This window comes from Chanos chanos, chromosome 6 (genome assembly GCF_902362185.1).
Source record: "Chanos chanos chromosome 6, fChaCha1.1, whole genome shotgun sequence".
Classification (NCBI taxonomy): Eukaryota; Metazoa; Chordata; class Actinopteri; order Gonorynchiformes; family Chanidae; genus Chanos; species Chanos chanos.
Genome location: NC_044500.1, coordinates 38,273,513 through 38,295,511, shown reverse-complemented (window position 1 = coordinate 38,295,511; position 21,999 = coordinate 38,273,513). Strand labels below are relative to the sequence as shown.

The window sequence follows — 21,999 nt, the reverse complement described above, 5'->3', positions numbered from 1 at the left end:
GGAGTGTGGGAAAATAAATGAAATAAAAGAGCAGTGAATAGTGGGTAACAGGGATAATAAAAATTCCTCACATTCAAAAAAGATCTGCCGCATCCTAAAAACGACATGAGCAGGGTACAGACGATGGGAGTTGGGTATTCAATTCTGGGCAGCTGTGCTTTACCATCCTTTGCTCGAGAACTACTGACGTTTGTCAGCAAATCAATACAGTAGTTACACTGGTGATGAAACATAGTTATTTTTCAAAACAGAATCAGTTTCAAAGTGAGGCAATTCTAAAACAGAAACACTTAAAGACAGTGCCGAGCAATAACCAGATGATTGTGTCGGCAAAATGCAGAGACGTCAGCATTTCATTTATTGAATGCCCACGGAAATATTGCTGCAGTCGTAAGTCTCCAAGTAATGTTAAGTAGGCAATAGCTTAAAAAAAAACAAACTTAAATAGCATACATAAAACTGGAGAGGTTCACCAAAGAAAGAGAAGGGACAGACAATGATCTATTCTAATGGGATCTGTCACTCAGTTCTTGCTTATCTGGCTTTGTCTGTTCTTCTCTGATTTGATCTGTTTCAGTGATCGGTTTGGAGTGTCAGGACACCTGAAAGTGCTCTCTGTTCCCCAATGTCTTCATTGTCCCTTGGGTTGAGGTATAGTGGGGTCTAGCATCATCTTGACATTCATTGCTCCCAGGCTACAAACAAAATGACAATCATATAATTATACAGTGAGCACATGCTCCCTACAAACATATAGCCATGGCTAGCTAGTGGACATACATCACACAGACGAAGTCATCAATATTAAACATTTAAAAGGTAAGAGTGTTAAGATTGCACTGCATAATGTGTGGGTATCATTTTCATCATCACACAGCAATGCTAGTCATCTCCATACCTTTCGATCATGCTGTTGTTATTTTGTAGTTCTCTTGCCACAGCCTGCATTTCATCTTTCAGGCGTTTCATTCTAAGGCAAAAAAACCAAAAAAACCCCCAAAACTCTGCATTTACAAAATATCTTGTTGACAAACTGACTAATTTCTCCAGAAAAGTCATGGTGATAATTTAACATAACAGTTACTTGCCATTGTCACTGGTTATTGTTAAGACCAGAGCAGATTCCTAACCACATACCTGTGACTCAGTCTTTGTACTGGAAGAGTCATTACAAACTTAAACTACATGTCAGTAATCACTATATTATCAGCGCAGGTACAAAATGACGTGTTACGGGCGTTAGGCCAATGACTCACATGTTTACTAGGAGAAGTCAAAGACCTAACTTAGTTACTTTAGAGCTAGCTGACAACCCAAATCCGTACATGCCTGTATCTGTGTTAAAATCTGGTGTCCTGAGCTGTCCAATTGTAAACTATAATGTGAGTAAAAATCATGTGTGAACATCAACTTTCTCGTTCATTGACAGGGTAGTATACATGGAGTATGATTATGGCTGTTTGGTGTATCCTTCATGACTGATCTATATTCCATTGCCCACCTGAGAATCATGTGGTCTTTACTCTTTAGTTTATCTGTGCCTTCTGATCCTACTGACTCCTGAAGCGCTTTCGCCAAAACTCCATCCAAAACCTGCATCAGATGTGGAGGAGGTTGGCGCAGTCATAATTAAAACCAGTCAAGAGTCATAATTAAAACCAGTAAAGCTTTTACAGACCACAAGGCAGAATGCCCCACTGACATATTGATGTGGAGCTGTGTTTCATATTGGTGCTTAAGTAATAATCAGTAGCAAATAATCATCTAAAAATGACAGTAGGAGTTTTGGATTAAGTACAGGCTCAGTATCAGTTGGCATGTTAAATTAAAGGAATGTACATTAGCTATAAACACAGTCTTACTGAGCTTCAATCACCTGGAGCATTAGGTACTACCAATACAAATCAGTTTAATGTGTGTTTTCTCTCTGCTATGCTCTGATGAGCTGCAGAATGCTGACCTTGCCCTGGCAGTCCTCACACATTTGCAGATCTCCCATTAGTTGGAGGAAAAAACTGCTGCATTCCTCTAACCTAGTCTGTATCTCGAGCAGCACACTGTAAACATAGACACATATATGCATACACATGCTCACATACGTGCCACAACATAAACTGTGACTCTAATAAATGCAAAATTTACTTTTTTTTTTAATCATATAGCCGGTGGTGGAAAATTTTATTTCATGGTCTCGGCCTCTGTTCCCACAGAACCTCACCTGGCCCAATTTTCAGCCGTGGCAAGTACATCATTGTACTTCTGTATGCAGTCGTCTCTGAAGAGAGACTTCACCCTTTTGATGTGCGAGGACAGATTGATCCTATAATGGAAAAGGTGTAAATGATAATGAAAGAGGTGTAAAACTTTATTGATACCTTCACTGAAACCAAGAACAACCCTCGTTGTAGTGGAGGTTGAACACTTACTTTTCAAACTTGTGAATCTGCTCATCGTTGTAAGAGAGCTCTGTAACAGACAGAATACATCAGCTTTTTCCAGCTGCACATTTCACAAGTCTAGCTGCTGTACACTTACCTCACAATGATCGCTCTCTCTTTAAAGCTACTTTCTTAAAGCTGACTTTGGCTGACTCACGTCTCCAGAGAGCTGTATCTGACATTATCAGTTCACCAGAGCATGGCTAAAAATGATCCTCCCATTTTCACGCATGCCTGTTTGAAATTTTCATTTTTCCCTTGATCAGATAAAGCAGTGCAGCACAAGCTTCTTGCAGCGGGAACAATTGGCAGTAATAATCTCTGGGCCTACTCATGAAATCCAGCTATTCCACTGACAGAAATGGGTCACTCATTCAGTCAGCATGTGAACTCTATACTCAACCATTCACAGTGCGGCTTCATCCCTCTATCACCATCAAAATTTCTTTTTATTCTCTCAAGGCTTCAAATAAGAAGCACAGTGTTGGGCTGTCCTCTAAAGCTTTGGACCTTACACAGGATAAAGACATAATACAGACACAAAACTAATTATTCACTTACTGCCTGTCAGTTTGTCCTTCCGATACTGCTGGTGTACAGACTTAATTTTTCCAAGCAGAACTTCCATCTTCTGTAAACTGGATCAATCAGGCAGTTTTGAGGTGAATGGCCATTGTTCCAGATCAGAAAAAAAAGAGTGTGTTTTACTACAGTAAAATTAGACCTTATTTATATTATGCATCCCTATGCAACAACGTCACTTTAGGTTTTACTGTCTTCTTGTAGAAAAAAGTTTTACTCTCCTCTTGTATTTATGTTCATAAATAATCCATTCTGTTTTAATAACGGTTCAGGCACTATACCTTTTGTCTTCAGCCAACACCTCAGAGAGTTTGGAGAATTCCACCTGCAGGTGGTGCAGTTTGCTCTGGAATTCTCTGATTCCACTGCCGTAAATAGGAAGGGTGTCCTGGATCTAGAGAATTTGGCATATTTCAGGACATGCTTGCATGACAAAATATCATATTCAAAACAGCTAGACCAATCATAATCATCAACATTTCTGTCTAAAAATAATGGTACCGTAGTGTAAAGAAAAACACAGCCTAAAATGTGAGGAGGAAATTCTGTTCCTATTATATGTTTTTGAGAGTTTGCAAAACAATTTCCCCTCATCTCTTTTGTCTTATTAACCCACTTACAGATCAAGTGTAGTGGCCTATTTTAATTTGAAGGAATCTCACCAAACGAAGTTTCTTTGTGTTGTCTGGGATGTCAGGGAACTGTAACGGAAACTGTTTTCTGGTTGCAACGAGAAAAAAATTTGGACATTTATTAATGACCGTTTTATTAAACTTAAAAAGTCAGAGTATCTTGTACAGTTCATTCCATAGCATGTTTTTGGTGATACTTTCTAAATGACAGTGATACACTGGACAATCTCTGTAAACTCTGGATGGCTCAAGTTTACAGTCCAGAACAGATAATATGGTACAACAACAACAACAATAATAATAATAATAATAATAATAATAATGATAATAATAATAATAATAAAAAAATCACTAAGAAAACTCACAGGGACTGAAGCTTGTTCTCTACGCTGAGGCAGGACATGAACTTCATGTTGACCATGGAAATCTTGTGTGCTGTGTTTGTGCATTCCAGGCGGGTGTTCTCACTGGATTTTATGAAAATAGTAAGAGAAACACAGATGGAGAAGTCAGTATTCTCACTATAAGTATAGAGGAAATATATGTGAGCTTAATGAGGAATCAACCTCTAAATAAAGTGGGAAAAAAAAAAACAACTCATGGGAGGTATGATTCACTAAAATGACATCATGGGGGATGCAATACAGTAAAGTCAAAAGTCACAAAGTTGACATCATACCCAATGCAAATTCATCACAAGCATTAGCGCACTTACATGTAACTATAGAATCCCTGCAGAAGAAGCGCCCTGTACTTCTGTAGGGAACGAGCGATCCGGAGGTACTGGTGAATGACCCCAACAATGGTCTTAAGGAGAGAACAACAACAATTGGGCTTAGCATATGATTGTAGAAATGTGGAAAAACATAAATAATATCAGTAAAGAAGTTAAAAAAGATGTAATGAAAGGTCTAGGACTGCAATTTCCTTGACACTTACCTTGGAGAAAATGTAGTCTGCCATTACATCAAATCTCGTAGGCATCACAGGTGCCTCAGCTGTAAAGAATATGTGGAGAGGTGAGGGCTAGGTCTGTGTCATTTACTACATAGGCTGGGTCTAAATGCCCCGCCTGTCAGAGGTACAGTCAACCAAATAACTGGCTCCTTGGTCCATTAAAACACTGTGATGGGAATGATGTGGAATTCATCATAGTCACGCAGCTATTGATAACATGATCCAGTATAATTTAAATGTTTTTTTATGAGTGACTTATATGCAGCGGTATTATCATCATAGGTAATATAATGCATAAATCATAATATTTCATTATTGACATATTCATAGTGGGACGGCCTGTACTGGTCTTTACGTTCTCGGTGGAGCAGTCCCACAATCTTCTCAACCCGTCTGCTGATCAGGAAGATGGGCCGGTCCGCGGAGGTGGGGGGGAGGTTGACCACTTTCATATTGCGCTCCAGGAGGAGGGGATGACCCTGGTAGAAGTATTGCTGAAATTCAGGTTCTACTCCAGTCTGAGCCTGGACCTCCTCCAAGAAAACTGAGACCCTAGACACGGGGGGGGGGGCACATAGAAAGTGCTGAATGACAACCACTGAATGACCCTACTTTTGTCTTAAACAGTGTAAACACCAGAGAAATACTCGATGCTCAAACTTGAGTATTCTTTTTTGTTTGTTTGTTTGTTTGTTTGTTTTTAATTTTAAACATACGTGTTGTAGAAATGGATGTAGATACAGTGTGCTGAGGCCTGCTGCAGGGAGAATACGTGGACACCGACGCGGTGAAGGATGTCTGTTGTAGCAACAAAGAACTGGTCAAAGCCCCAGCACTTGTCCTGGCTGGCCTCCAGGATGCTAGCCAGCACTGGAACCAGCTGGGCTTTAAGACCCCTACAGAGAAAATCAGAGAGAGCAGCGGGAGTCACTATAAGAATATGATTTGGGTTGAGAGGATACAGTCAAAGAGGATGGTTTCTGGCATAATGTTTAGAGGTTTTAAAGTTACGTTGAGTCCCTGTTGCAGATGGATAAATAAACAAATTTACAAACAAGTAAATGACTGAATAACATTATAAAATAATGCGAAATCATAAAATTATAGGAGAGGTATATAGTTGCATTTTAACCATAAGCTTCATCTCAATTTCATTTCTTTCAGCTCTTTTTCACATAAAGCAACCGTGACAAGTTTTCCTCTCTAATGACACTTACTCTGAGAGCTGGCAGCTATGAGGCAGGGAGTAACTCCATTCAATGGGACCGTCCTCCACTTTCTGCACTCCAGCAATAGCACCTCTGGGCTTCTCTGTGGTAATTCTATACCTGTCAATTACAGAAAGCACCAGAAGAAAATCAAGACACAGTGAGACATGTACTATGCAGGGAATACAGCATCACAGAGAAGCACAGTAACTTTCCCTGAATGGTTTTTATAAAATCATTATTGATTTGTCCCTTGGACACCCTCATAATAATGATTCTGCTCCACGTTTCTATGCTCTGAGCCATGACCGGTTTCCTACATGATCTGTTTGTTCCTGCGTGGGCCACCATACGGTATGAAGGGCAAGCTGCCAGCAGCAGCATGGTAGAAGGTGACACCAATGCTCCAGAGGTCCACTGTCACACCGTAGGCTTTCTGCTGTGGCTTTCTCAGCACAGCACGCTCATACATGTCTGGGTGCTAAACAAAGCACAAAGCACAAGCATACAGTCAGACAAGTAAACTATATACAAAGTACAACTTTGTGGCCTCTGTGTTTTTCTTTTTTCTTCTTTCTTTTTTATGGAAACGCTACAGTTCAGAAAAGCGCTCCTTCACGCTTAACAAAAAAAAGAAAAAAGTTTGGAGTTTGTGAAAGTACTACTGTGAGGTCACACTGCAGTCATAGATTAAGATGTTGATGACTAAACAAAGTAAAGTCAGTAGAAGCATTCTTTCACTTCTTTCAGCTGTTAATTATTGCTTCTCTACTCCATGTCAGAGTTGTCTCTCTTCCACTTCTCACCAGGTACTCCTCAGTGCCATATATGGACTCAAACTTTTCATCATCGTCCAGCTCACGGGCAGCACCAAAGTCTGTCAGCTTATAGATGGAGCGGCCATCCTCACCCACTTGTCTCATGATGTTTCCAGGCTTGATGTCACGATGAACCACCCCTTTCTCACGCAAGTGGTTCATTCCATTGACTGAATGTTAGTAAAGAAAAGCATGAGGAATTATTCAGACTAACTGCATTTAAGGCTAAAAGGCCCCAAAAGTCTCATAGCCTCACTGTTACTACATTAAAAATTTCATATATCATATAATTTCATACATTTTATATTTCTAAGAAAATACAATCACCTCACCTACTTTTCTGTCATTCATCAGACTTCCACTGAAACTTTTCAGCGTACCCAAATGATTAAATAATCACACCAAATCAGGAGAGAAGGTAACCCATATAGTCCCAGTCACATACCGACACACTTTAGCACAATGAGAAACTCAGCCTCTGGCAAACCGAAGGCATTTTCAGGCTCCTCCAGCAGGTTCAGTAGGCTGCCTCCAGAACAGTACTCCATCACCAGAACCTTCTGCTTTGAATTCATGTGCATCTGACAGAGCAAAGAAGAACACCTCACATATTTCAGCACACAAAACATAAAATGCAGCTTTTAATGTGATTCTAAAAACTTGTAAATCCAAACAGTGACTGCAGTGCTAGTCAGTATAGTACTATCATGTATGCTGCAAACATCAAATGACAATCATAAACCACATCAGATAATTACCTCCTCCACAGCGAAGAGTTTGACGATGTTGACGTGATTGAGACGCCTAAGCATCTCAAACTCTCTCATCTGTACTTCATACGGCCTGTTGTAGCTCACCATGTTAAAAACTTTAACTGCGACCAACTCACCTGTTTTCTTCAAAGAGACAAAAGGAAACTGAACAGTCAGACATTTTTTTAAGTAGCATAGCTGGTGTTAAAGCTCTAAAAGAGCACAAACCTGGTTAAAGCTTCACAGAAAGATGCCTGAATGCAAATTAAAGACAAATTTACCTTGTTCCGGGCTTTGTACACACTTGCAGTTGCCCCTTGACCAAGGAGATCATCGAGGGACCAAAGATGATTGACTGTACTTGCTAACATTGTTGCCATTATAGAGAACACAGCCGTGGATCTGTTGAGTTCAAGAATGGGAGCCCTACAAATTATTCAAATGTTTTGCTCAGAAATTATTCTGCCCTCTGGTCTATACGCTAACGTGTTCCCACTAGCATGACAGACTATATGCAAATCATGCATAGTTGTGTAATTCTCCCGTCACGGTGCTACAATTGATAGCGCTCACGTTTCTTACAGTCTGTAAACATCAAGCTCTAATGATACGTAATTCTATCTAAACACCAAAACAATATCTTCAGCGCAGAACGATCACCTCAATTTTGATTGGCAATGTTATGTAGATATATCTATATATATCTATATACTTAATATAAACTCTCATAAATATAAATATAAATATAAATATAAATATAAACTTTTAGAAGTAAGGTGAAAACATATGATTAATGTCAGATATATAAAAGTAGATATGATAGCTTTAATGGACGCGCCTGGTGCTTCAGCTAGTACAGCGCAAAAACGTTCTAAAGGAATAGAGAACTTCCTCCCTTCGTGACCTGTTCAAGGTAAATAAAAGCGATGTTTAGTTATCCTCCTGTATCGCTGAAAGTTTCAACGGACGGAGCTTGAAACATCAATAGTCGAAAAGCAGGTTTAATGCTCAAAGCATATCATTATGTTTTACAATGTGTCTCAAAAGTCTATTACTTTTAAGACTTCACACTTAAAATACGAACAATACGAATTCTGACACTCGACTCCTACCTCTCATCAACTCCTACACCCTGATGACACAGGGGTCCTGAAATGACCGACAAGAAACCCGTTGTTTTTCTTAAATGGACACATTCTAGACAATGTACTGCACTTCACAGAGCGCGATTCAGGGACACTGCTTCATCTGTGGATTAATCATATCCAAAATCGAGTTTCAACGAGGTTTCAGTTTAGTAACAAACAACTTCCTTGAATAAGTGAAAGATTTTTTTAAAGGCACAGCACCTCCAGGAAACTCCGGCTCTGCTTAAGCATGCTGAGGACGTAGCCACAGATGAAGTCACCTCCCACGGTTCGTCAGTGTAAGAGGCTTGATTTGTTTTACTTTCTAGCGTGTTTCTTCATTGGAACAACTTAATTCAACATTAAAATTCTGAAGTTCAACCAATTATGAGAAAGATGACGTCCTCTAGTGTTGAGCAGTCGCTTGTGTTTCACTGCAGTACTTGCTACAGGATGTGAAGTGCTTAGTCTGTCAAAATTTCCCCATGACAGAACAACTCATATGGAGACTAAGCATGTCACGTATGCAGAAAGTATATTTGCGCATACCATTTCGAAACTAGACTAAGTGTTCCTTTTTCTTTCTTTTTTTTTACGTTGATACTTTTTTCCAGAAAGTAATGATTCAACTGTATATTGACATATTCAACTGTGATAAAAAAATGGCACAGGCTGTTATTCTTCCTAAGTCAGAACGCAAAAATGATCAATATTTTATCTGACTTATAAAAACGCATCAGATGGACTTTTCAGCAAATTACAATATAGTTTATCTGGTGTGTGTGTATATATATATATATATATATATATATATATATATATATGTACACAAGTATATGGAATATTTCAAATTTTGCTAAATCTGCGCTCAGTGGTCCAAACTATGGCTGGACTGTTTGGAACCATATAGAAAGCTGTTATGTTTCTCTGTGCTTGTCATTTCAGTGGTTATCCATGTGATGGCATTTGACGCACAAAGACACTTGTCCCTCTCTCAGATCCTCAAGTACTGCATACTGTACTAAGAAACTGTCTAGGTGATGGTTAATAAGCCAATAAGACTAACATTAAGACTCTTGATAGGGTGTTGGTACACCATTAGCCCAGGACAGCTGCAGTTGCCTTTGGTGTAGATCCTACAAGTGCCTGGGCTCCACTGGAGGAAGGAAAACTGTTCTTCCAATGGTTTTCCACTATTCCCGATGGTTGAAAATGCAATCTCAGGTTCATTTGAGTTAACAGCTCATCACCTGCATAATCAGGACACATGGTTTACATTATTTTCTTATTGATCTAACCATGCAGTGACCACTCATGCCCTGTGAATGAGGGGATTGTTGTCCCTGAACAGACTATTCTGATCAGTGAAGAAATATTTCTCCGCCAGATGAAAGTGATGACTCAGAATGGTTTTGTGGTAATTAGAGTTTCTCTTCACCTCCGTGGGGTCATCAAATCTAAACCATGCCAGGAAAGAGCATTCCACATCATAAGAGCTGTTGCAACCTTTTACTTTGGGAAACAAATACTCAGGCCTGAAGGTTTTTGGACATGTACTATGCTTGCTCTTGTCTGCTTGTTGGGAATGAAGTGAATGAACCTGATTCAGATTTGTTCGCATGTTTTGCTGTGAATACTGAACCAATGAACATCATGATGGAGAGGTATGCACTTCCAGCCATTGGGGAATATGACTTCAGGTTGGGTTTCCATTCCAACAACACTTTAGCCACTGTTCCCTAGCAGTCTTTGTCACTAAAGCTCCTGCCAAACTCAGCCCAGCAGCCATCCTTTTAAGTCACTGAGATCCCTTCCTTCAAGCATGGTAGCCAAAATAATGGGTGACAGTTCCCACTATTTTACACACATCAGGTTTGAGACTTTTATACAGCTTTTGGCCACCAGATGGTGCCATTGAGGACTTTTGTTAGCCATTTAGTTAATGTGTTTCACTTGTGTCTTGTTTGATCTGTGTATTTAAATTGCCCTTACTGTGTCTGTCCTTGTTCACTCACTCACTCATTATCTAAGCTGCTTATCCTAATCAGGGTCCTGGAGCCTATCCCAGCCCTCACAGGGCGGAAGGTGTTGAACCCCCTGCGAATAAGCCCTCTGTTAATCTGTGAAATTACCTTTTGCCTTGTTTTATGCCTTTTTGAGAACTGTTTTTTTTTTTTGCCTCCTTGAATCTTTTTGTGTTCTAGAATTACTTTTGAGTGTCTTGCCAATTTTGGATTTCCCTATGTACTTTTTTTCTCTGCTTTTTCAACTTTGGATTTCATTAAAACTTAAAACTGACTTCCTGTGCCAGCCTCTACTTTTGGGTTTTTCATCTGAGTCTGAAACACCAGCTCTGCAAAACCCGATGGCCGCTTTAACCAGCCATGACACCTCTGTGCAACGCTGTGAGGACAGACTTGCACATCAAGAAGTTTTGATTATCAGGCGTGACAAGCCATTCAGTGAGATTCTAACAACTGCAGCATCTTTCTGTGCAAATTCAAGCAGGTACCACCCCTCTTCCCCCTTCTCCTCCTTGACCAAACTCCAGCTCCAGCACCAGTGGAGCCTCGTCTCCCAGCTCCCCAGCAGTATGATGGAAATTCTAGTGATTGTTGAGGCTTCCTTACCCAGTGCTCTTTCACTTTTGAGCTTCAGCCTTCCTCCTTCCCTACTGATCGCTCCTGGGTGGCCTTCTAACCAGAAAGGCCCTTGCCTGGGCTACTGCCATATGGGAGGAGCAGTCCCAGACCTGCACAAGTTAACAGTCATTAATGGAGGAGTTCCGCTAGGTGTTTTACCATCCCTCCTGTGGTCACAAAGCTGCCAAGAAGCTACTCCATCTCAAACGCAGTTCTGATAGTGTGGCAGACTATTCAATCCAGTTCAGGACTTTGGCAGTAGAGAGTCACTGGAACCAAGAGGCTCTGATGGCAACGTACCAACATGGTCTTTCAGATTGCTTCCAGTGGGGGTGCATAACCCAGAGGACCTCATTGAGATGACTTTTTGCCTGGACAACCAGTTACAGGAGAGAGCTGGAGCCCGTGGGTCTAACATTCTCTCACCCTATCTTAGACCTTCATCCAGCTCAAGTCCCCAAGACACAACCGAGCAATCTCAAGAGGCCCCTGAACCAATGCAGCTGGGATGCACCCGCCTCTCCCCAGATGAACGAGGACGCAGAATAAAGAAGGGTTGCCTGTGCTGTGGAAGGTCAGGTCACTTTTGCTCAGCCCAGATCTTTCAGGAAAAGTGTGACCCCATCCAGCAGAGGGAGGGCTGTGACGGGAGCTACCCTCACTCCCGCTTGTGCTTACTCGGGTCTAATTTTGTCCATTTCTGTTTCCTGGGGGGAGAAAAAATGCACCACCTTAAGGCTTTTGTGGACTCTGGGGCTGCAGGCAATTTTATGGACATTTCTTTAGCCAACTCCTTTGGGGTTCCTAGCTCTCTCCTCTCTTCTTCTTTAACTGTTACTGCCTTAGACAGTCGGCTGCTAGACCAGGGTAACATCTGCCAGTGCACCTCTCCACTATGCATGTCTGTCCAGCAACACCAGGAAGAGGTGTGATTCTATCTTATCCAGTCTCCCGAGTTTCCAGTGGTTTTAGGGCACCCTTGGTTAATTCGTCATAACCCCCATATAGACTGGTCCACAGGTTCAGTTCTGGAGTGGGGTCCTATGTGTTCGGCCACCTGCCTCTTCCCGAGTACCCCAGTAATTTCTCCTGAGTCACCTGAGTCCCTAGACCTATCTTGAGTCCCTTCCCAGTACCATGATCTTAAAAAGGTTTTTAGTAAAAAGAAGGCCACTTCCTGCCTCCCCATTGACCTTACAATTGTGGTGTTGACCTGCTCCCTGGTTCATTCCCTTCTAGCGGGTGCATTTTCTTTTTGTCTGCCCCGAGCGTGCTGCCATGGACGATTACATCAGGGAGGCACTGGCATCTGGGATCATTCGCCCCCCCCCCATGTCCCTTGCAGGAGCCGGCTTCTTCTTTGTGGGTAAGAAGAATGGAGGTCTTCGCCCATGTATCAGTTACCGGGGGCTGAGCAAGATCACTGTGAGAAACCGCTACCCGCTTCCCCTTATGACTACTACCTTCAACCTTCTTCAGGGAGTTACGGTATTCACCCAGCTAGATCTTCGCAATGGATACCACCTGGTCTGTATCAGGGAGGGTGACGAGTGGAAGACGGCCTTTAACACCCCCTACTGGCCACTATGAGTACCTAGTCATGCCCTTCAGACTCACTAACGCCCCTGCTGTCTTTCAGGCCCTTCTCAATGATGTTCTCTGGGATCTGTTGAACAGATTTGTTTTTGTCTGCCTGGATGACATTTTAATTTTTTCCCGCTCCATCCATGAATATGTGTCCTATGTCCGCCAGGTCCTTGAGCGATTACTGAAAAATCACCTCTTTTGTTAAGCTGGAGAAGTATGGGGTCCATGGCTCAGAGGTTAGCTTCCTGGGTTGTATCATCAGTCAGGGGAGCATCCAAATGGATTCAAAAAAGATGGAGGCTGTTTGGGAATGGCCACAACAAGTTCATCAAGGAGGTGCAATGGCTTTTGGGGTTTGCTAGCTTCTACAGGAAGTTCATCCATAACTTTAGTTCTGTAGCCACTCCACTCTCAGCTGCCACCAAGGGGAAAAACGCTCACCTGAGGCTGCCAATTCTTTCCAGGAACTTTTCCCAGTCCAGACCCTTCCCGATCCCACTCAGGTTTTCATTAGGCCCTTTCGCACCGGAGGAACTTTTCCATAGTTATTTTTGTTCTATTTTACAGGTATTTTATATTCCACAACAATGACCATTTCTGCGACGTCCAATATCTATTTGTTTATACGTTAAAGAGGTAGCGTACACTCCACTTCGGTAAGTGCTTGTGTGTCCGCTTGTGTGGCTGTGATCCACATTTTAACTTAGAAGAAGAATGTGTTTATTCAGCTTACTATTTAAGAGCTGCGGCGGGGAAAAGGGAAAAAAACAAAAGCATATAGCGAGCAAGTGTCAGGCACAAGCGCTATGCTAGCACCTGAAAAGGTACTATGTCTATTGAGTTGTTCATTGCTACTGCGGTGGTAAATGCACAGGGACTTTTTTTTCCATTGGAATGGGTGTATCGCCATACAGTTTTATTTTCGTTAATGAGATGGCAGTTATGTGATCTAATGTACACTGAATATTTCTGTCTTTCAACTTCAATATAACTCAGTAACTGTGTATACTGTAGTCTAGTTTGTTGATTTCTTTTGCCGCAGTGATGGTATTATTTTTTACTTTTAGAGGTATTTAAAAAGTCTTAAAAATCATTAAATTTTTACTTAAAAATGTGCAGCCACCCTGGTTAGCCATGTAAACCACAGATCTGAGCGTGACATTGCTATACCACAGTTGGCCAGCTTACGTTACCTCAGTGTTCCTGCTGGCGGTGCGAATGCAAACAGAAAAAAAGCCCTAGAATATATGTAGTTCTAGGGAGAGCTCCCTAGAGGGTAGTTCCTTTTGGATGAGATCCTAGAACTGTTCGGTCCAAGCACCTATTGTGGAGGTTGATGCCGCGGATGTGGGAGTAGGGGCGGTACTGTTACAAAGAGGGACCGACAACAGGATTCACCCTTGTGCCTTTTTCTCTCGCTGGCTGTCACCCTCAGAAAGGCATTATGATGTGGGATACAGGGAATTGCTTGCAGTTAAATGGCCCTCGAAGAATGGAGGCACTGGCTGGAAGGAGCTCAACCTCCGTTTGTAGTTTGGACAGACCATAAAAACCTACAGCATATCCAGCAGGCCAAATGCCTCAACCCATACCAGGCCTGACGGGCTCTGGTTTTTAATCACTTCCAGTTTACCCTTTCCTATCGACTGGGTTCCAAGAACCAGAAACCTGATGCCCTGTCCTGAGTCCTTCTTCAGGATTGTTCTGACACCATGGAAAGACCCATTCTGCCCTGCTCCAAGATTGTGGCCCCTGGCAGTGGGGCATAGAATCTCTGGTTAGAATCTGTGGTTAGACAGGGTCTGTGAGGTAATCCTGATCCTGGGTGGGGGGGGGGGCCCAGTGGGTTGTCTTTGTTCCTGCTTCTGTCCGTTCCCAGGTCCCATAGTGGGGTCACTCCTCCCACCTCACCTGTCACCCTGGAGTTAACTGGACTCTGGAGTTCATGCAGAGTTGCTTCTGGTGGCCCACCATCAGGGAGGACGTTAGCGCATTCATCCCAGCCTGCCAGATCTGCACTCAAAACAAGGATCCATGCCTCCGTCCTCAAGGGCTCCTCCATCCTCTGCCTGTTCCCCGGTCACCCTGGTCTCACATCTCTCTTGACTTCATTACTGGCTTGCCTCCATACCAAAGTAATTCAGTCATTCTAGTCATTGTTGACCATTTCTCTAAAGCTTGCTGCTTTTTACCATCCCAGCCACCCCTGTTCCCTGACCAAGAAACTGATGTTGGGTTCCCCTCTACCCAGTGGTTCATTCAGCAGTGTTGTCAGATGTGGAGCAGAACTGTATGCAACCTCCAGCTGGCATCCCAGCAACATCAGAAACAGGCCAACCGCCGGTGCAGACCTGCACTTACCTTTCAGGCTAAGCCAGAGAGTGTGGCTCTCTGCCAGGGACTTGCCTCTGTGAGTGGCGTCTCGCAAGTTGGCTCCACGTTTCGTGGGTCCCTTTAAGGTTGTTTGGAGGATCAACCCAGTGACTTATCACTTTCATTTGCCCTCCTCCACGAGGATCAACCCCACCTTTTCATGTTTCCCTGTTGAGGCCAGTGATCTTCTGCCTCCTAGCCCCTGCCCCTAAACCCCCTCCACCATCCCAAATCATCGGAGGTCAGCCTGCCAACACGGTCTGCCACCTATTGGAGTCTCGCAGAGTCCAGGGTGGTGTGCAGTACCCCGTTGACTGGGAAGGTTATGGTCAGGGGGATATTCTGGACCAGGACCTACTCCGGGATTTCCATGCTCAGCATCCTGATCGTCCTGTTGGGAACATCAGGAGACGTTCCTAATGGGTTGGGGTCCTGTCAGGTTTTGGACCTCTATACAGCCTTTGGCCACCAGATGGTACCATTGAGGACTTTTGTCAGCCATTTAGTTAATGTGTTTCACCTGTCTTGTTTCATCTGTGTATTTAGCCATTTAGTTAATGTGTTTCACCTGTCTTGTTTCATCTGTGTATTTAAGTTGCCCTTACTGTGTCTGTCTTTGTTCAGTCTTTGCCTATTGAACCCCTGTGAGTAAGCCCTCTATTGTTCTGTGAAATTACCTTTCGCCTTGTTTTGTGCCTTTTCGAGAAAAGTTTTTTTTTTTGCCTCCTTGAATTTTTTTGTATGTTCTAGAATTACTTTTGAGTGTCTTGCCAATTTTGGATTTCCCTATGTACTTTTTTTTTCTGTTTTTTTGTCATCTTTGGATTTCATTAAAACTTGAACCTGACTTCCTGTGCCAGCCTCTGCTTTTGGGTTTTTCAATACCTGAGAAAAGTTCAATCAGTAGAGCCTTTCACCCTTGGTTCAAAAGACCAGGATTCAAATCCCATTCCACGCCTGAAATTACAAGACCCTTAACATGATTAAATTCTAACGGCTTCATCCCGTAGACTACAAAAAAAAAAAAAAACTCAGCAGCTTAACATTTTAGCTATTCATATTGACAGTATGTCAAAAATATATTTCTTCCTTTTTTTAATTTCTTCAATGAAGATAGTGTGTTAACCAGTATTATGTATTTGTTATGCATCTAAATCTATACTAACCTAGTTCATTAGCATATGGTACCATGCCTGATGGCAAAGGTAAACCAGTAATAAATCAGTAAATAAATAAATCAACCAATCAGTGACTATACTGTTGAACCATGCCCAGATATGATTGTCAGAAATTTCAGTGAAAGAACACTCCTTATATATATTGAGGAATTAATAAGTTATAATGCCAGGTCAGGGATGTTTATAGCAAGCAATGTTTATTTAAAAAATGTTTACTACAAGACCTACACATGGAATTGGAATTATATAATGTCTATGAGAGTAAACTACTATTGCTATTACTGTACAATATTGTACCCAAAAAAAGAAAGAAAGAAAAAAGAATGTACCTCTGTAATGTACAACATTGTATATACAAAGTACATCTGAACACAGGTTTCCTCTGGTAACAGACATTTGAATGGACAACTATAAATATATTTGACAAGACAATTAATTTTCAGGTCTTGTTTTTAAAATGGACAGAAAATACATATTTACCAATAGTTATGATTAATAAATGAAAACAATCCTCACTCAAACGGTTCACAAACATACGATGCAGATTCAAGTGCATAATGATTGATTTCATATTGGAAAAGGATTATGTGAAAACTGAGACACCAACAGCATGGTTCTGACAATACACGTAAATAAGAAAACCACCAAGCAATCCCCATGAGTTCATAATGCATTTATGCATGTTAATGCCTTTTCCCCTACAACTTGAAAGGACAGCTTCCAGTTGCCAAGTGAGGTATTAGGAACAACACATAGAGAATACTTTCAATTATATATCTAGGGGTAAATGTAACCACCTGTTAAGACAGTTGAAAATGCAACATCAACCACATAAGAGTCCATGAAAAGTAGCATTGCGTTAGTAAAAAGATCTGACCTAAGACTGTTAAAGACATGCCTGAGCAATTAGCTGCTTTGACATCCCTTTTCCACTCAGATTCATCCTGATAAAGGGATCCTCAGATACAGGCACCAATACTCCAGCCAAAAAAAAGCCCTAGACGGCTGAATTCAACAGGACCAATGTCACAGACTTTGAATTTTGGCTCTGTGTCCTGCTATGACAATGTCTGATAGAATTTGCTCATGCTATTTTTTTTTTTTTGCCTTAATCCTCCATATTCTTGCTAATGAATTTCCTGTGTCATTTCTATCCTCCTACTCAACCACAGAGCCAAAATCTATTCCATTACACAGAATTTCTAGGCAAATGAACACGTATAGTGTAAGCATTTGGTACTAAAATGGACAATTAGCAGAGAGGAGGAAAAGCACAAGGGTTTAGATTGTCAGACATTAGAGTAACTCTGGCTTTCTATTCTTAAAATTCTCCTGACAAGGCAGAAAAAAGACGATTTGTTCCAGGACTCAGCGAGAGGGACATCATGGTAGAGAGCAAGTTATAAATTTAACAGTCATAAGTTATTGCCTCAGACATCCATCCTATCGCCCAAGATTCCTCCTCAGCTGCCTTTCCACTGGAAATTTGTGATTTCAAGGTCCACTCAACTTCCCAGTTCAGAAAAGAACCATGGGCTTAAAGAGAAAGCAGCTGGCATTTTGAACGTTTTCCTCTTTGTCTGGTCCAATCATCCGAAGGAAAGCTGTATTTCCCTTTTTGAGCTGTAAAACTTTCTCTTGTAGCTTCTGTCAGGCTCCTTAGAACTTTACACAGACATACACCCAAACATATAGTAGAAACACAAAACTTGGAGCCATTGGAAGGTCTAAGAGAAGTGAAGCAAAATCCAGAATGGAATTTTTTTTTTTTCAATATACAAGCAATGTTGGGGATATCATTTTGTGCTTCTATTTTAAACAACCATTTGATTGAAAATTTCACAAAGCATTCCTCCTTTTACATTTTCCAGTTATAATCCTGCCTCTTACATCGATCAATAAAACATACCCTCCCCCCTTTTTTGTTCATTTGTTTGTTCGTTCGGTTTTTTTTTGTTGTTTTTTTTTAAGTTTATGTATTTCTATATTTAACCACTGACAGGTTACTGAAGAACAATGAGTGTCTGTTGAGTTCCTAAGAGGTGCTTTTGGATCTGCTGTAAAATTGAAAGGCTTGAGTGCCCGCATAGCGCTCACCATGCAAAGCAGAGGCAGTGAATAACAGATATCACTGTACACTACACAACCAGACTGGCCTATTCATCACAATGTTTCCCCAAGCACATCCTGTGTGTATGTATCTTATTACAAGCACGTCTGTGCAACACAACCTTAACATTGCATGAAAGTTCTACATGAAACAGGCCGCAAAAAGGTTATACCACTGGAATGCTTTACAGTGAATAACTAGCGCTCTGTATTTTGTCAGTGTTAAAGAGATGCAGTGGCTAACAACCCAGCCTTATACACAGTGAGTTTTTGATTAGTGGTACTGTTATAATTTTTTTTAACAAAGTATCTATTGACTAGTATTACTGTTATGTATTGTGATTTTACAGGATATTAATTGTTTTCTTTTATATCAAGTGGTGCAAGCAAGCGGTTTCACACTTCCTATCGGCTATGCTGGCATTACTGTTGAGAAAAGTTGTTAGTAGACATAACCAGTGAGTCATTCAATGTTTTTTTGGCACTCATCCTCAGTTAAGGAAACAAGCTTTCCCAAAATGATATGTGAAGAGGGCACATCCAGTGTACCCTATCCTGACAAAATGTGGTAATCAGGACTACAGAAGCTGCATTTTTTAAATACACATAATAAATTTGTTTTTCACCGCAATCCTATGCCATCCATTCTGAAAGATGAAGTGGGCCCAGCCGTGAGTTGAGTTAGTTGCTTGTTTTGTGGCTGGCCTATCCAGTCTTGCCCCTTTTCTGAGCAGCGAGTCTATGGGTACAGTTTCAATGTAGAGAGAGAGGGTGAGTGGTCATTTACAGCTCTCTGTGATCAGAAGAAGATGAAGAAGAAAAAAAAAACCCTTCCAAGAACAAAACAAACCAAAAAAATCTGTGGTTATTTTTTTTTTTTTTTAAAAAAAAGGACTCTGCCATTAAAAAAAACAAAACAAAAACAAAAACAAAAACTTTACATGGGTTAGACAGTGCTGTCACTCCAATCTTCCTTTATGTGTATGCTGATCACACACACACACACACACACGCACACATGCATGCACGCACGCACGCACGCACACACATGCTCACACAAGCAAGCGTTCCACATCAGTGTTGAGCTTTGAGAGTACTTAGACTGCCAAGTTTTGCTGATGTCTGTTGTGACCTTCCACCCCTCACCAACCCTTTGGAAAAAAAAAAAAAAAAAGAAAAAAGTTGCAGAGTAGAGTATAACTCCTCTCACTTTTCTGAGAGGGTTTGGAATCATTATTAGAAAAATGAACTGGAAGTTGTTCCAGGCTACACGTTGTTTGGTCTGATGCTATGAAGACCTCAGACTGGACACGACTTGTCAGTAGGTGGAGGAGGGGGTGGAGGAGTTGGGGGAATGGTGGTGGTGGGAGAACCCATGGCTGGGCTGCCCCCTGAGGAGCTGCTCTTGGGAAAGACCACGGGCTTGGGCCGGGTGGCGGGAGGCCTGTTGTCTCGAAAAGAGGAGGTGGAGGAAGATGACGGAGATGCTGAAGAGGTGGAGGTTGGCAGTGGGCTCTTGGGCCCGGCGCTCTTGCCTGGGCGGAAGGTGCTGGGCATGTCGCTGGCAGAGCTGGCGCTGCGTTGGAGAGGATGCTGGGGTGAATCCACCTCACGCAGCAGGCGGGAATGGAGTGGGCTAGAAGGCTCTGAGGCGCCTCCGCTCTTCAGCTGCTCGAGAGTGTCCAACACCACGTCAGGAGCGTGCTTCACACTGCTCTGCCTCTCCAGCTCCCGCAACTCATTCAGAGCAGTGTTCATTGTTGCCTCAATGTCCTGAGAGAGGAGAACAGATATAGGGAGAGAATTAGTCCATATTGCAACATTGTCAGTTAGCTCTAATTACTCTAGAGTTACCCCAGCTCTAATTATTTCACCCATAAAGTCAGCACATTAAAGCAATGCCCCAGACTGGGGTAAATGAATGTAAGGCTTGTATTGTCTAATCAACCGATTGGATTTAATGTGTGGCCTCTGACAAGCATATTTAGCCATATAGCTACGTATGAAGACAAGCTCAGTGACAGTTAGGGAACATTGGCCTATTGTCTGAGACACGTGATGTCAGGAACAGCTCTAAAGTGTGCTCGCCGATGAAGAAAAGTGCTTGTGATTTTCAGAGGGAAGCTCTAAGTAAATAACAGCCGGGGTATGGATCGACCCTTCGTCTCAACCCAGCCATGAAATTACTCCTCAAACACAACAGAGAGTCCACTCTGGAGCACAGACGTGAGCCCACTTCATGTCAGTGCTCCCAAAGGTGAAACAGAGAGGGAGGAAAAGAGAGAAGGGGAGATGTACAGCTTGTGCAAACATGAACGGTCTTGTGTAATGTAATGAACGAGTATTACAACTGAATAAACAAAGCACACAACAACAACAACAACAACAACAACAACAACAACAACTGACAGGAGTAATTGAAAAGTATCTTTCGAGAGGCTGGTGAGGATCAATATTTAATGAGACAGTGCTTTAACAGAAACCTGGGATTCTAAACTAGACTCCCATACTGGTCCATATATGGCGTTTTTATCACAGTAACTTTGAGTCCTTTCAGAGTAAAGACTTTGAATGAAAGAGCCTTTAGATGGTTTGGATTTTTCTAGTGTATTTTTTTCCTTTTTTAAAGACTTCACTGCTAGGACTCACGTCTGTCACATCACATTCAGTTTCATATAACATGTGACTGGGGTCCTTCCTGTTAGTATGTCCTATACAGAGACACGCAGTGTGAGCACATGTTGACAACTGACCTGAGAGCTGTGCTCCACCTGGGTAAAGGTCTCGGGGTCCAAGGGACGGTGGTTGCTGAAGCTCTTGGAGCGTCCGGCTGGGGTTGCCTTGCGAAACTGGGGGCTCTCTACCTTGGTCTTTAACGAAGAGTGTCGCGCCACGGAGTTCAGTACACTGTGAGCGCTGACCGGGCGTTTGTCGGAGCCTTCTTTGGGCAGTCCACCCACGGGCATGGAAGCAGTCCTGAGACCTCCCACAGCCCCTGATGAGCCCTCTCCCAGACCCTCAGCTGTCCGGAATGTTCTCCGGATATTGCCAGGCTCTGGTCGTTTTCTCATTCTGCAGAAGACAGAATATGGCAGAAATGGGTGATGGAATTTTGTACATTTTTCTGATGTCCTCTAATTTTTACTGACAGTATGATGCTCACTTGAGCTGAATTAGCAAAAACACAATAATATTATTTAAAGAGTGTTCCACTGGCCATACAAGCCTAATACTGTTATCCAGCAGTTCAAATCTCAGGAGACTTACTTGTTGAGGTTGGCTAAATAGATGTCTGCGACATGGCCTCCGGTTGGGGAGCTGGCGCTGCCTCGGGCGGAAACTTTCTCCTCCTGTAGCACCGTCTCGTGGGTTGCCTCCAGGTCGGCTTTGGGGCTGCCCCTGCCTGTGTAACCATCCGGCCTACAGCCAGCAACACTCAAATCAGACATACAGCTCCCAGACACTGACAGAAACAGTGCTCTACGTTTACCATTTACACAGGATTTGCACTATCTGCACGGAAAAATAATGAAAGGAAGTGCCTCTGATTTGTCCTAGACTTCTAAACTTCATTTTCATTTCTTCATCAAAGATCA

At 42.2% G+C, this 21,999-nt stretch overlaps 2 protein-coding genes across 4 annotated transcripts in view; both read right to left on the bottom strand.

Moving 5' to 3' along the window:
• Positions 1-618: 618 nt before the first annotated feature.
• Positions 619-7,198, bottom strand: ikbke (inhibitor of nuclear factor kappa B kinase subunit epsilon). Its single transcript, XM_030776376.1, has 18 exons — positions 7,081-7,198; positions 6,624-6,805; positions 6,138-6,298; positions 5,827-5,937; positions 5,326-5,505; positions 4,965-5,161; positions 4,592-4,650; positions 4,368-4,459; positions 4,018-4,119; positions 3,683-3,740; positions 3,302-3,414; positions 3,000-3,076; positions 2,427-2,466; positions 2,219-2,320; positions 1,961-2,057; positions 1,502-1,593; positions 899-970; positions 619-695 (listed from the first exon to the last, which is right to left on the bottom strand). Exons 1-18 carry the CDS (start codon positions 7,181-7,183, stop codon positions 632-634), a joined length of 1,902 nt encoding a protein of 633 aa, XP_030632236.1. The 5' UTR covers positions 7,184-7,198; the 3' UTR covers positions 619-631.
• A 12,071-nt stretch (positions 7,199-19,269) lies between these two features.
• srgap2 (SLIT-ROBO Rho GTPase activating protein 2) overlaps positions 19,270-21,999 on the bottom strand; it is a 74,120-nt gene continuing 71,390 nt past the window's right edge. For all 3 annotated transcript variants that reach the window (XM_030776372.1, XM_030776374.1, XM_030776373.1), the window contains 3 exons: positions 21,671-21,823; positions 21,157-21,475; positions 19,270-20,176 (listed from right to left, as the gene is read on the bottom strand). In XM_030776372.1, coding sequence (XP_030632232.1) covers positions 19,703-20,176; positions 21,157-21,475; positions 21,671-21,823 — 946 coding nt within the window. In that variant the 3' untranslated portion in view covers positions 19,270-19,702. The remainder of the gene's footprint in view (positions 20,177-21,156; positions 21,476-21,670; positions 21,824-21,999) is intronic.

Excerpts from the sequence above, each read along its gene's own strand:
- ikbke (XM_030776376.1), bottom strand. The coding sequence starts at position 7,183 with ATGGAGTACTGTTCTGGAGGCAGCCTACTGAACCTGCTGGAGGAGCCT. Across the intron at positions 4,460-4,591 it reads CAGACTACATTTTCTCCAAG|ACCATTGTTGGGGTCATTCA; the intron begins GTAAGTGTCAAG and ends TCTCTCCTTAAG. Across the intron at positions 4,120-4,367 it reads CAGGGATTCTATAGTTACAT|TGAGAACACCCGCCTGGAAT; the intron begins GTAAGTGCGCTA and ends CATAAAATCCAG.